The sequence below is a fragment of the Hypomesus nipponensis genome, chromosome 3 (genome assembly GCF_054491055.1).
Source record: "Hypomesus nipponensis isolate SF chromosome 3, ASM5449105v1, whole genome shotgun sequence".
In the NCBI taxonomy this organism is placed as follows: domain Eukaryota; kingdom Metazoa; phylum Chordata; class Actinopteri; order Osmeriformes; family Osmeridae; genus Hypomesus; species Hypomesus nipponensis.
Window position 1 is genome coordinate 6,184,757 of NC_140363.1, and position 14,233 is coordinate 6,198,989.

The 14,233-nt window shown below is 50.5% G+C and overlaps 1 protein-coding gene across 3 annotated transcripts; it reads right to left on the reverse strand.

Annotated features, from left to right (window-relative positions):
* Positions 1-1,182: 1,182 nt before the first annotated feature.
* letm1 (leucine zipper-EF-hand containing transmembrane protein 1) lies at positions 1,183-13,743 on the reverse strand. 3 transcript variants are annotated; one of them, XM_084673847.1, is made up of 15 exons: positions 13,266-13,743; positions 9,712-9,769; positions 9,107-9,605; positions 6,783-6,926; positions 6,387-6,524; positions 6,091-6,294; positions 5,872-5,991; positions 5,626-5,757; positions 5,247-5,411; positions 4,992-5,111; positions 4,130-4,264; positions 3,149-3,342; positions 2,394-2,426; positions 1,826-1,964; positions 1,183-1,374 (listed from the first exon to the last, which is right to left on the reverse strand). In XM_084673847.1, the coding sequence occupies exons 1-15, from the start codon at positions 13,342-13,344 to the stop codon at positions 1,225-1,227; spliced, it is 2,310 nt and encodes a 769-aa protein (XP_084529973.1). In that variant the 5' UTR covers positions 13,345-13,743; the 3' UTR covers positions 1,183-1,224. The 3 variants fall into 3 exon arrangements, with proteins under 3 accessions (XP_084529973.1, XP_084529963.1, XP_084529983.1); XM_084673837.1 differs by having other exon boundaries at positions 4,992-5,114; XM_084673857.1 differs by lacking the exon at positions 2,394-2,426 and having other exon boundaries at positions 4,992-5,114.
* Between the last annotated feature and the right edge of the window lie 490 nt (positions 13,744-14,233).

A 14,233-nucleotide genomic window follows, 5' to 3' on the forward strand; every position in this document is an offset into this window, starting at 1 on the left:
CAGAGGGAGCCCTCGGCAGCGCTGGGTTCAGTGCTGATCTCCCGGTGGCGTCCACTTTCTTACGCCTCTGACAACTCCTGACTCAAACAAAAGCAGCTGTTGCAACGGAAACAGCTCCATGTCTACCCACGGGGGGGGGGGGGGGGGGTCATCTCAAATACGTCATCTCAAAGTCCTAACGTATTATTTTGATATTATATAGTACACAATCAAAGTGTCTCTTAAAAGCGCCAAAAGTTAAAAGCAATTAGTATAGTTTACTTGTTGCTTTAAATATGAATGCCTCTGGACCCAATAGTGCAGGGGGGCCAAGTCTGGAGACCAGGGGCCCAGAAGAATGCTGTTGAGAGGGATCTCAAGGTCCTGCTTCCCAGGACACCTCCACCCTCCAGATACCCCCAGGCTGCCCTAGATACCCCAGGGCACGTCCAGATACCCTGAGATAACCCTGATGCCCACTAGGCCGTTCCAGGTACCCCCCTGGACACCTCTGCGCGGCTCCAGCTCGTCTAGCAGGCAACCCACTGTAGTGCAAATACACTGTCAGAACTTTCTCCGCTCTCTCTACCTTCCCTCTCCTCAACCTTGCACGTCCACCTTTCCTCCGCCCTGCGCGTTTACATCCAGCCCTGGTGAGAGCCGAGCACCTAGTCAGCACGTCCACCTTCCTCATGTGCTACTCCTCCATGTCACATTGGCTATAAATAATACGTTTATCAAAAACACGTCGATGCAAACCAAACAAAAACATCAAAGCAAATGGTGTGCCTTCTGAGTGGAATGACGGAGGTGAACGTGTTTGTGTGCGGTCAAGAAGCATGTCTGGGGGAATGGTCGCGTTTGAATTCACTTAAAAAAGGCAAGAAAGATTCACATCAAATTTCAACATCTTGTTTTCCAAACCAATTTTAGCAAAGCTTTTCCAGCCAGTGCATGATAGGAGAACAACCGTTTAACTGCTGAAAAAACCCTAAAATGCTTCGATCCAGGTAGTAAATTAGTTGTACTTATTTCTACCTTTGTGCATTTAGAAGCTAGTCAGCAGCTTTAAGGAACTTGGAATAGGAGGACATTTCTTTGTTAGACACATTTAGGTGGCACCTGCCAATGACGGATGGAGGGTGTAGCTGGTGGGGTAACCGTGATGGGGGGGGGGGGGGGGTAACCCTGGTGGGGGGGGGGGGGGGGTCAGGACGGAGGGGTGACCCCCAGCCAGAGCTCCTGTTATAGCTGCGTAGCTGCCTGCTCCTTCTCTGCCTTGTCTTTGGCCTTCTCCTTCTCCACCAGCATCTCCTCCTTCTGCAGCAGCACCATCATCTCTGCCACCTGGCTGGTGGACACGTCAATGTCCTCCTTGTCGATCAGCTCCACCACCTGCACAGACAACACAGCCGTCACGTGGAGAACCCAGAGAGATAGAACCCAGAGAGAGAGAGAACAGGGAGAGAACCCAGAGAGAGAGAGAGAGAGAGACAGAGAGAGAGAACAGAGAGAGAGAACCCAGAGAGAGAGAACCCAGAGAGAGAGAGAGAGAGAGAGAGAGAGAGCGAGAGAGAGAGAGAACCCAGAGAGAGAGAGAGAGAGAGAGAACCCAGAGAGAGAGAGAGAGAACAAGAGAGAGAGAACCCAGAGAGAGAACCCAGAGAGAAAGAACAAAGAGAGAACCCAGAGAAAGAACCCAGAAAGAGAGAGAACCCAGAGCGAGAGAGAACCCAGAGAGAGAGAGAGAACAGAGAGAGAACACAGAGAAAGAACCCAGAGAGAGAACCCAGAGAACGAACAGAGAGAGAAACCTGCCACATCGGCCCGAGCCCTGCCTTCGTACCTTGATGACCTCATCGATGTCCACTTTGCCATCCTTGTTGTCGTCAAGGGCGATGGCGATGCTCTGCAACTTGTGTTCCGGGATGTTCTGGATCTGCCGCATGACGCTGATGAGCTCGCTGATGCTGACCAGGTTCTCCCTGCGGAAGAGAGGAACACACAGACCCAGAATGCGTTGGGTCGGCTTGGCCGCCACAGCGTGGAGGAGGGGCCTCAGCCTGCCACACCCAGGCTCCCATGCACGGGAGAACGTCAAGCAAAACTAGTTCTCAGCTTGGAAATCGCTTCTCTCTCAGGCTCTGCACGCTGATACGCAATGAAGAACAATATATGACTGAGTAGCGAATTATAATTCATGAAAACAATTGAGCAAAAAATGTAAAAAATTAAAATCAAAGACGATCGAGATGCTGTCTGTCTGATGGTAGTGATCAGGAATGCACATTCGGAGCATCCGGATTAGATGGAGAGTATTAGAAAAACACCCAAAATGCAAAATGTCAAATCAAGCAGTTCTCCTCCATACGATGTTACTGTGTACTGCGGAGGGAGGGCGCAGGGCGTCTTACCTGCAGGGGGCGCTATGTCTCTCAGAGAACAATCTGTGAAACACAGATGTGTTAGGAACTGAGGAGCCTGAAGGCTGAGCCTGACCTCCACACCACTCTAACACGCATCACTGGACACTAGACTGCAACATGTACATCAGGGTACGACAAGGGCTGGACACATTCCAACAGCACCCCCTGGTGACCAGAATGGATGACTACTAGCAACACTTGGACTCCACGGGAAGAGGCATGTTCTATCATTTGGATTGATTGATTATACATGTTTTGGACGATGTCTCGTGATCGTGTATGGTCTAAAACACGGGTTCCAAATCCCGGTCCTCGGGCATGTTTTAGACGTTTCCCTGCTTCAACACACCTGATTCCAATGAATGGGTCGTTATCTAGTTATGCAGAAGCCTGCTAACGACCATTCATTTGAATCAGGTGTGTTGGAAGAAGGAAACATCTAAAACATGCAGGGCAGGGAGGCCCGAGGACCAGGATTGGGAACCCCTGGTCCAAAACATTAAGTGTACAAGATTAAGCCTTTTCCTCGAATGTGTTCGGGGATTCTACATGTTCTAGAATGTGTTCACCGTTTTCTTTTTTTTTTTGCACAAGATGAAGCACGTTTTCCAGAATGTGCGACAGTGATTCCAAAATGTTCTCAAATGCGTTTAAAGGTTCCACCGGCATGTTCTAGAAGGTGTTTAGCGCTTCAATAATGTTCCAGAAGGGTGTAGCGCGTTCCATAGAGCGGGCGTTCTTACCCGACAGGAGGCGTGGTGTCGCGGCCCATCTGGCCGTCCAGCACCACCTTGTCGTGTTCCAGCTCGGTGATGATCTTGCCGATGCGTCCGATCATGTGGTTGACCTTCTTGGACAGGCGCTTGCTGGCCATGGACTCCTTTACTGCCCTCTGCTGGCCAGACTTGCACAGCTCCTTCTTCAGGTCTGCCAGATCCTACACACACACACACACACACACACACACAGGAAGCAGTTCCCAGACAAAGGTCACGGTGTTGCTACATACCTGGTGAGGAGCTGCAGTGTAAGTGTGTGTGTGTGTGTATGCATGTGTAGATGTATGTGTATAGATGTGTGCGTGTGTGTGCGTGTGTAGGAGTGTTAGGGTTGAGCGATAGAAGCTTAATTTCCTATCGGCAACAGTCACTGCTTCAATTAGCGATTGCCGACATATTCTGCAATTTGCAAGTGTTCTAAAGTGTCATAAAGGACCGTAGTTGTTCCGTGACTCGTACGGATCCACATCATTCCCCAAATCTCCATGCGGAGTTGCAGTGAAAAGGTCCAGGCTGGACAGAGACGTGCTGGGCTAGACAGGGACGTGCTGGGCTAGACAGGGACGTGCTGGGCTAGACAGAGACGTGCTGGGCTAGACAGAGACGTGCTGGGCTAGACAGGGACGTGCTGGGCTAGACAGGGACGTGCTGGGCTAGACAGGGACGGGCTGGGCTGGACAGAGACGTGCTGGGCTGGACAGAGACGTGCTGGGCTAGACAGGGACGTGCTGGGCTAGACAGAGACGTGCTGGGCTAGACAGAGACGTGCTGGGCTAGACAGGGACGTGCTGGGCTAGACAGGGACGTGCTGGGCTAGACAGAGACGTGCTGGGCTAGACAGAGACGTGCTGGGCTAGACAGGGACGGGCTGGGCTGGACAGAGACGTGCTGGGCTGGACAGAGACGTGCTGGGCTGGACAGGGACGTGCTGGGCTAGCGCCTCACCTCGCTGTACTCCTGGACGTCGTCCTTCAGGTCCTCCAGCTCCTCCTTCTCCAGGGACAGCAGCCTCCTCTGCTCCTTCAGCTTGGTGCATGCGTCACTCAGCATGTCGATCTCCTCCTTGGTTATCTCCTCGCCCTGGCGGAGCAGAGGGGGGAGCTTCAACACTGACACACACAGGCCTGGAGCCTACACTATGCAGCCTACACTATGCAGCCTACACTATGCAGCCTACACTATGCAGCCTACACTATGCAGCCTGCACTATGCAGCCTGCACTATGCAGCCTGCACTATGCAGCCTGCACTAGGCAGCCTACGCTAGGCAGCCTACGCTATGCAGCCTACGCTATGCAGCCTGCGCTATGCAGCCTACGCTATGCAGCCCGCACTATGCAGCCCGCACTAGGCAGCCTGCACTAGGCAGCCTACACTATGCAGCCCGCACTATGCAGCCTGCACTAGGCAGCCTACACTAGGCAGCCTGCACTAGGCAGCCTACACTAGGCAGGGGAGGGTCGGAGCCTGGAGTCTGACCTGAACATGGATGTACTTCTGCCACTCAAACTGTGTGAGACAGGTGAGTCAGAGATAGATGAGTCAGACACAGGTGAGAGGGCAGTGTGACAGTCAGGGCAGTGTGACAGTCAGGGCAGTGTGACAGTCAGGGCAGTGTGACAGTCAGGGCAGTGTGACAGTCAGGGCAGTGTGTGTGTCAGGGCTGTACGTGTGTGGCGGGCAGTGTCAGGGCTGTGTGTGTGTGGCTGTGTGTGTGTGGCTGTGTGTGTGCGTGTAGTGGTGTGGTGCGTTAGGGCTGTGTCTGTGTGCATGTGTGTCTGGGCTGTGTTAGGACAGTGTGTGTTTACCTTAACCCCCTCCAGGACCGGGGCGGGGTCTCGGAGGGTCTCTGCCGTGTCCACACTGGAGAGAGCGCGCTCAGGGTTAAGCGGGCTCCTCTTGGCCTCCGCGTCCATCACTGCCCCGTTCTGCTGGAGGAAGACATGTCCTCATCCTGCTCCTACTGTAACACCCTGCTCCCACAGTGCATGTGTGTGCGACTGGGTCTGTGTCCTGTGTGTGTGTGTGTGACTGAGTCTGTGTTCTGTGTGTGTGTGTGTTACCCTGGCAGCCAGCTCCTTGTCCAGGGTGTCGTTGTGTCTCTCCAGCAGCCTGTCCTGTTGGTCCTGGCGGAGGGCAGCCTCCTCCTGCAGCCTGGTCTCCAGCCTGGTCCTGTTGTCCACCTGGGACAGCTCCAGCTCTGCCACCTGTAACTGGGCCTCCTTGGCCTGTGGGCACGCACGCACACACACACACAGACCAGGAGTGACACACACACAATAAAGATCAAGAGTCAGAGACACACAAACACACACACGGGTAGTCACACAAAGATACGGGTAACCATACTACCCGACACAAAAAATGCTTGAGCAGTTTTAGGACCAAACTCCCGCGGCAGACTGCAGCTCTGAGCGAGTAGGAGAGGCCCTGCCGACGCACCATGTTTTCGGGCAGGTTCTGCAGCGTGGTCTTCAGCTGGTCGGCGGGGGACAGCGTGTCGGGGAGGAACATGGCCCTGGACAGCAGCAGCAGGGAGGTGGGGATGTGCTGCTTCAGGTGCAGCTCCAGCCACTACAACAACAACAACAACAACAACAACGACACCACCACGGGTGGAGAGGTTATGGCAGGCGTGTGTGAGGTGCGTGTCGTGGGTGAGGCGTGCGAGGCGGGGCGGGCGAGCACCTGTCGGAGCTGCTCCTTCAGTCTCTCCTCCGTCACCCCCAGTGACCTCATCCCCCGGACCCGACACGCTGCCTGGATCTCCGTCACGCTCAGGCTGTCCACGCCCTCCTCCCAGATCATCTGGAGGGCCAGAGCACACAGCTGCTTAGCACACACACACACATCAGGGTGACCGCCAGTCCGGTGGGGCGAGAGAGAGCGAGAGGGAGGCAGGCCGACCTTGTCGTCGGCGCGGATGGTCCTGAGCTTCATGATGAGCTGGAAGCGCAGGAAGTTGTTGGTGCCCATGGACTGCAGCTCCAGCAGGCGGCACAGCGCCACCAGCTGGGGCCGCGTGAGGTTGTCCAGGGTCAGCTCGTCCTCGAACAGCTTGGAGAAGCGGATGATCTGCTCGTTGCTGGGCCGCTCGCCTGAGTTTCGGATCTACACACACACACACACGAGCCACAGAGAGCGTTTAGAGAGGCTGGGAGACGCACCGAGAGGGGGCGGTTACGCAGGCCCGGGGACGGTACCTTCTGGAAGAAGGTGGAGAACTCTTCGGTGACGTTGCCCTTGGACGCCTTGTTGCGCAGGGCGATCTCCTCCACGGTGTCCTGGAGGAACTTGGCCATCTCCAGCTTAACCCTCAGCTCTTTCTTCAACCTCTCCTCCTACACACACACACACAGGGGATTGTATAAGAGAGGATATGACACCATTATGTCTAAATACTGAGGGAAGGGTTCCACCTGGGTCAGAAAGAGTGAGGGCAACAGGGGATTATGGGTAGTGACAGTTCCTTTGGCGAAGGCTTATGATGGGATTAGGGCCATGTGTAGGTGAGGCAGCCTCCTTAACAGCAGATGACCTTCCACCAGCTGAACAAGGGGTCAGAGAAAGGCTGAGGGTTAGATGTCAGAGAACCGTACCTTCTTAGACTGCGTCTCAAACGTGGAGGGCAGCATGTTGGGGAAGAGCTTCAGTACCACAGGAAGCAGGAACTCCATGAAGGGAACAATGATGAAGACCAGGAAGGGGAGGAGTCTGAAGACGTCAGCGCAAGTCCTCAGGAACTGGGGGAATATTTGCAACAAAGTGTGTGTCGTGAGCTGTGTGGTTCTGAATAACAAGTTGTTTTTATGAGAGATGCATTTTACATGAAGGTTATATCAACTGGCATGTAACTGCTTTGCAACACTTCACATTGAGGTCACACTAGTCATTAGTGAATTGCGGTGGTTTGAGTTTATTTATCAAACAGCAGTGTTTTCTAAATGACATAATGGTGACAATTGTCCCTTATACTGAGAGGTGTTTGGACTTTTGCAAAGAAGTGTGAATGAACCTGAGTAATGTGTAAAAAGGGTAAATTGTGTTTAAAGACTAGGGTACATGGTCTGTCTGCTGGGAGTTGGCAAAATGGTTTTGTGAGGATGGCTTACACATACCATTTTTGTGTGTTAGCAATCGAGAAAAACTGTAAGATGTCAGTGATACACAGATCATCAAGAATCATATAGTGCTGTGCCTGTGATGCCGATAGCGATGACAGTTTCTCAGTAGCTTTGGTACTTACATTTATAAGATCACCGATAACGAAAAAAGTACTCAACCTTCATATCATCTAGTCATAAAAGCAATTTTGTAAATAATAATTAAATAAGTTAGTTATAGCCAGGTTTCTGCTGAGTTTCATAATGACCCATTCATTTGAATGAGGTGTGTTTAAAATATGGGGTCCCTGAGGACCAGGGTTGAGAACTGCTGCCCTGGTGTCAAGTGTGACGCCATCAGGTGTTGATGCAGTGTGTATATCCATCCAGCAGAGGGCAGCGGTTTTGGGGGAAATGTTGCCCCCCTAATCTCCCCTCTCTTTGTCCCTCTCAACAATCACCCCACTTCATCCCATAATAGGCCTAGCACTTCTTTAGTCAGCACTTCTTACCTACTGGCCATACATCACCACGGCAACTGGCCTTCCCCCCCCTATTTCATTGGCTAGTTATTCAATGTGGTACAGTGAGCATTCTTGTAAACCAACATCTGTTCAAAACAACTCTCAACAGAAAAGAAAACTGTGTTCCAGGCCGGGCTAGAGTCTGGGAGGGGGGGGCACAGTGAAGTCACAGGTAGGAGACACAGATCCCTAACTGAGGATGGGCACCATCAAGTCCCAAGATAATTCATCACATTCTGACATAAGCAGGGGTTAACCCCATCAATCCCCCACCTGTCTCCCTGGTCCAACCCACTCCCTCTCTTCCTCCCCACCTCCCCTTGACCACAGCTCTCCCCTCCCCCTGTCCTCTGCAGGGAGGAGCGAGGGGGGTTAGGGGAGCCAGGCTAGGTCACATGATGGTGTGGACGTGGCCTCACTCATTGTCACATCTCAGACCACCCCTGTGATGCATTCCAGAGGGAGTTGCAGATGAAACTTCTGCTGCATCACACAAGATAAAGAGGAGAGGACAGAATGGTGTTGCCTCAAATAACCTGCTCTCCGGGTGAGGACGGAGCTTCGTGTTTTCAATGTGATCCGTGCTGCAGCCAGGAGCAGAGCGGAACGTTCCTATGGCCAAACACAAACACGCACACCACCAGCGACCCAAGACCAAGCAGCCTACTAGCCTAAACAAAGCAGCTAGCTAGCCTAGACCAGCTAGTCGTGGAAGCCTGTGGTAGCTAGCTTAGTGTCTGGGCCTTGTGGATTGCTGGTCAAGTAAGTTAGAGTCACCGGGGACGTGAGGGGGGTAGAGGCTCTTCCTGGAGAGCTGTAATCCTGCAGCAGTACCCACAGAACACACTGACACCGTTTGCTCATTTCCTATAATTGATCCCATCAGGGCTGAGAGGGTTTGGATTAAACAAGTCGGAACACTGTGTCTGAAAAGTCCTGGATCCATGCTCAGCCTCTGCTGATCCCCGGGAACCACACAGGCCATGCCTCTAGACCTTTAACCTACATGAGACACTAGCCTCCAGACCTTTAACCTACATGAGACACTAGGCTCCAGACCCCAACCCTACTCCTCGACACCCAGATGGGCCCGGCCTTCCTTTCATCTATTGGAGTCGGAATTATGGACACACGCAATTGCATTCAAATGCACCCCACTGTCCACGTCAATGAGCATGAAACTTCTTCAAAACATGGAGAACGGTGTCAACTCCTCCCTTCCAGGTCACTCACATCCTCCCCACCCTGGCATCTTCTAACCACGCCGTTCCCAGAGACCAAACCCCCCAGCCTCACCTGCCTCCTCTCCCTGCGCGTCAGCGGCGACCCGTTCAGCACCCTCCAGAGCATGCGCCCTGCGATGGTGGTGTCGATCCACAGCAGCCTGAAGCCGTGGTAGTAGTGCTTGACCTCGTCCAGCACGCGCTGCCTGATGGTCCTCCTGACCACGTCCGAGTCCAGGGTGGGGCTGTACACCGGCCCGCCCTCCTCCAGCTTCTTGTTCTTGTCCTTCAGGGAGCGCAGGGACCTCTCCACCTTGGAGTTGTCCCAGTGCCGCCCCGAGGCGTGAATCCAGCGCACCTGCGCGTGCGTCTGCGGCCGGGCTATCGTCCAGCGGACCCCTGCGGCCAGGGCGGGGTACGGAGTGGAGGAGGAACAGGGGTGCTGTGAAGAGGAGCTCGCTGCCATGATGCAGTAGAGCCGGGGGGGGTCTGTGGCCAGGAAGCCTTCTGTGAGGAGCAGGGGGGGGCAGACAGAAGGGGCTGGGGCCACACTGCCAGCCTGCAGGGCGTCCCTACAGGAGAAGAAGAGGGTGAAGTTAGGAGACATCCGGACCTGCCTCCTCCCAGCTCCAGGCGCACGCATGGTCCTAGTGTCCGTACCGTCTGACAGGAGCTTACCTGTTGATGGACAGCTTGAGTGCAGAACAGCTGAGGCTGGATCCATCCTGCAGTTTCCCTGGAGAGACAAACGCATGATGATGATAATCCCCCACCACACAATTAATCTCACACACACCAAACCAGGTTATATTTACCCGCGGCTGATACATAATATGTGTCTGCATGATCTCCCCAGTAACACTCACAGCTGAACAGTCACAGAAGGTGTCAATGAAGTACATTAGACCTTAAGTCGACAACAGACTGCCTCCACCATGGGGTTGGGCCATATGTCAAATATATCACCAAGCTAAAGTTGGATGAATCCATTCCGGTGGATTTTTCTCTGCCTGCATTCAGCAGATTTAAAGTGTTTTTGCTTTGCTTAAATAAATGAAAATGTATGTTCTTTTGTAAGTTGATGCTATTGATGTCTGGGTAACTTGGCCTCTTGTAGTTGAGGGGGCTGCTGCTGTCAGTGCTAAAGTAGTCGTGTTCTGACGGTAGATGTACAACAGCAAACAGTGGTGCAAAGGATCACAACACAGTTGACAGTTCAGATCAAAACGCTGTTTTGAGTCACGTGTAAGGCTGGGTGTCACCCTGCCCCCACCTCTCATATGCTAAAATCTGGAGGTGCTCGACAGGGTCTCAACTGGATGGCTCTCACACCCCACTGTGTAACTTACTGTGCATTGCTAGTCTTATGTTGATAAGTAAGGGTCAAGAAGTGGTCTGATTGGTTGCTTTTGTGTATAAAAGGAATGGGGAAGCATTGTTCTGTGGGTTCTTCATCTCCTGAGACCTTTCTCCTCTGTTCTCCCTTGTACTCCTTCTCCTGTCTCTCTGATTTACAATGACCATGGTAGAGTAGGTCAGATTTAAAGCCTTCATTTTGTAACACGTTTGCCTTGTCATGGATTTCATCCATTTGCGATGTTATCAAATGCACATTTCATTTTAACCTTACTTTGACCATTCTTGCTCTGATTTAACCCATAGAGTCAAATTACTGTAATTACGTTTGTATTGGCATTATTTGGTTCATGCTAATACACTGTTCAGTTTCCCATCTTCCTTTAAACCACAGGGGAATTAGTTTGGGTTGATTGGCCAATATTTAACCCCCTATGCACGCATCTGATCCTTTTTCTATCACCAAAAAAGGAGACAAAATGTTACTTTAACTTCCACTAATTTTGATAGTCATTAATAATCAGGTGACTTAAAGGGTGCGGGAGCCTTCTTAAGATCTTCCGCTCCTTAGCTAGCATGACTGTCACTGTGCTTTTTTTCTTATTTGCTTTTACCAATGCATCCTGGATTGATTCATTGGGATTGAACACGACCATCAGTTTCTATTGCAACCATCTCTAGCTCTCTACCAACATCCTCTAAAATCAGGCCTCTCCCAGCAGGTTGTATCCTTTTCTAAGCCCCTCATATGTCCAGCACAGCCAGGCCTGGAGGCGACATGCTAGGCCGAGCGCAACAGAGTGTACTGGAATCCCATCACCTTTCTCACTGTTAAGAATACAGCGCTGTGTTCCCTTGGAACGCCCTGGAATGAGTTACACAAACCACAGCTTTTTACCGGAATAGTAATAGGGTTGCATGAGAGAGAGCTAACTCTTACACCACAGTCTGAACACACTCTCCCTGAACAGACCAAAGAAACATGCCAAATCTCAAGTGAAGAGACCATCACAAAATGTGCAGCAAGCAATATGATGTGGATGTAGGAAATTGTCACAATGACAATTCAGTGAACAGAAGCCTGCTGTCCGACAGCACTGTATTGTCTTCAGGATTCACAGAGATCCTTCCATCACACACCAAACGCGTCAAGAGGATGTTCCTTTGCTTTCGCAACATCGCTAAACATTTCAACAAGCCTGTTAACACCCTGGACTATTTCCTGGCGATGTTCATTAACATCCCTCGGTCCTCACCCTCATTTAGTCCATGGGCTCCTAGATAGGTGAGGAAATACCCCAGCACCCCTTCAGCAGGTGATAGGAGGCTGGACATTGGTCACATCAGTAACCCTGACTAATCACTTCCCCGGTTCTTACTCCACAGCTAGACTCCAAGGTCCAAGTGCTACTCTAGTTAGTCCATTGCAGGGATGTCGAAATGTCACACACTGACGAGCCTCTCCCCTCCTTCTGTAATTCAAAACGCTTTCTGGGGACAGAGGGGCTGCAGTGATGGGATGAGGGGGGTGACTGCAGGGCTGTCTGGGCTGGGTTCATCTGAGGCCAGGCCTGACTTCCCTCACGTGGAAACCCCTGTGTCTGGGCTAAACACCAGGTACAGTCCCCCTACCAAATCTTTTTATAGCCCTTTGTTGCATAATTAGGAGACCGCTAGACACAGCCCAGAAATCACTGCCCCTGTCACATACATAGATATGCTTGTGACCTCGCTCTGCCCGACGAGACTAGTCACAGCCATGCCAACTCCTGTATGTTTAGGACCAATAGAATAAGCATATTACTTTATTCTGCACTGTAGTGTGGATATGCTTGATCTGGCCAGTTAGAACAGCTTCCAAAACATGTATTTTACTCCTGTGTCTATGACAGATGACACGGAGACGCTAAAGCTCATTGCGCTTATCACTACAAACATGCCTTCAAGATTGTGAATATACCTCTGGCCTTGTACAAAGACCCACCTGAAAGCCACAAAGCCTGTCAAAAGAACCCTCGTTTAGCCATATTTACAAGCCCTTAGGCCTGCCTGTCAGTTAGCAGACATGTTCAACACCCTTGAAACTGAAACTGGTTTACCATAATGTCTAATTACAAATAGAACATTTGTCTATCCAGCCATAAGTTAGCTTTTTAGGATCGGGTGATTTTGCTTCGTAAAATGCGTGTCTGTTCTGGTCTGCAGAGACAGAAACAGTGCCCTGGCAGACTGCAGCGGTAGAAGGGTGGCAGTGTAGCATAGGCTGTCCTCAAATAACCTGGCCACGGATGACGTAGGTCTACCCCGCTTCAAGATTCCTATTCGAAGTACGAAGATGGCTAGGGATTCAGTTATTCACAATCATGTTTTGACTTGAACAAATACTAGTTGTAAATGAACCCATATAATACCGTATCTGTGTGTAAATTGGTAAACATGTCCGGCTAAAACGGTGTTTTGAAACTGGGGTGCAAGTTGCTCTTGTTAACTAGCCGCCTAGCTAAAGACTACATCAACCTAGACTATCACTTGCTAACAGAGATGACATAGTTGAGCACTCCTCGCTGAGGTACCGTAAAATGATTAATATAAGCAGGAAAGGGCCATCACTAGGAACCATCATAAGACACACACAGTGTCATTCCATTCCATTGGAAATAAACTAGCTCGCACTCCACAATAATCAACCATCTTCCACATTTTTCAAATATATGTGACGTCTCTGTTAGCTCGCTAGCAAAGCTGGCCTTTTAACGAGTGATGATGACTGATGTTAAGATTGTATTCTGTCTAGGAGACAAGCAATGTGTCGCAATCCTAAATAGGTTAGGTTAATTCATTCTGACGTGTTTCCATATAATCAAGAATGTTCTTACCTTTGCGGAATTCGCTCTTTAACGACCTCGACGTTTTCATCAATGGAGCTCGAGACCTCGTAAACAAGATTAACGCCATGCTGATGATTCAGTGTTGTCAACTAACGCTTAACTAGCTAACTAGCGTGAGCTAGCGAGACTACTTGGCTGAATTCAAATTAACTGGTATCAACTCAGAGACGAATATGTTAGGGCGTGTCTAAGAAGTTGACTTAATTTAGAACTTCATAAACTCCTCGATCCATGACCTTCCTTTTCCCGTAGATGAGCCGGTGAAATGCGCTCGTAACCCATTGGCTTCCGTCTTCATCGCCAATTTGACAAGCCAGGCTACCGCTTCACCAGTGAATGGCTCTTTCCCAAGCGATTCTGGTTCAACCTCCGAGGTTTAAACGCTGCGTGGCTCCATTCGTTTATACGAACGCACGTTTTATAATCCGGCCTGGAAACGGCGATTTTGACTGTGAAGCTGGATAGCACAATGCTTCGTTCCTTGAGTAAATTTGTCATTAACCCAATCAGAAAATATAGCACCATGATCCATGCTTTTGACTAATTCTTGAACTTTTAGGATGAGAAAAATTGCTCGTAAGTAGACACAAAAACGGAAATAACAGAACTTCTCATCCATAATAAGCTATTTGACTTATTTAATTTGAACTGTTAATTAATGGCCTGTCCTCAGCCAAGTTTATAACTTTCATTGTAATGTATATTCTTCAATACCTGTAGACTATTCTAGACAGGTAATTGGTCAGAATACATTGGTTCTTGGGTGTTGGAGAACTCCTTTAATCGCCGGTATTTTCGTAGGCGAACACCGGAGACTAAAACGATTACATCGATGATCTGAGCGAATTTACAGAGTTCAACTTCTGAGCGGTCAGTGGAGCTGTCAATCAACTTCTTTAAAACCTGTAGCACTGAAGGGAGTATAGAATACTCATATAGCCTCATTTTAAAGGTTT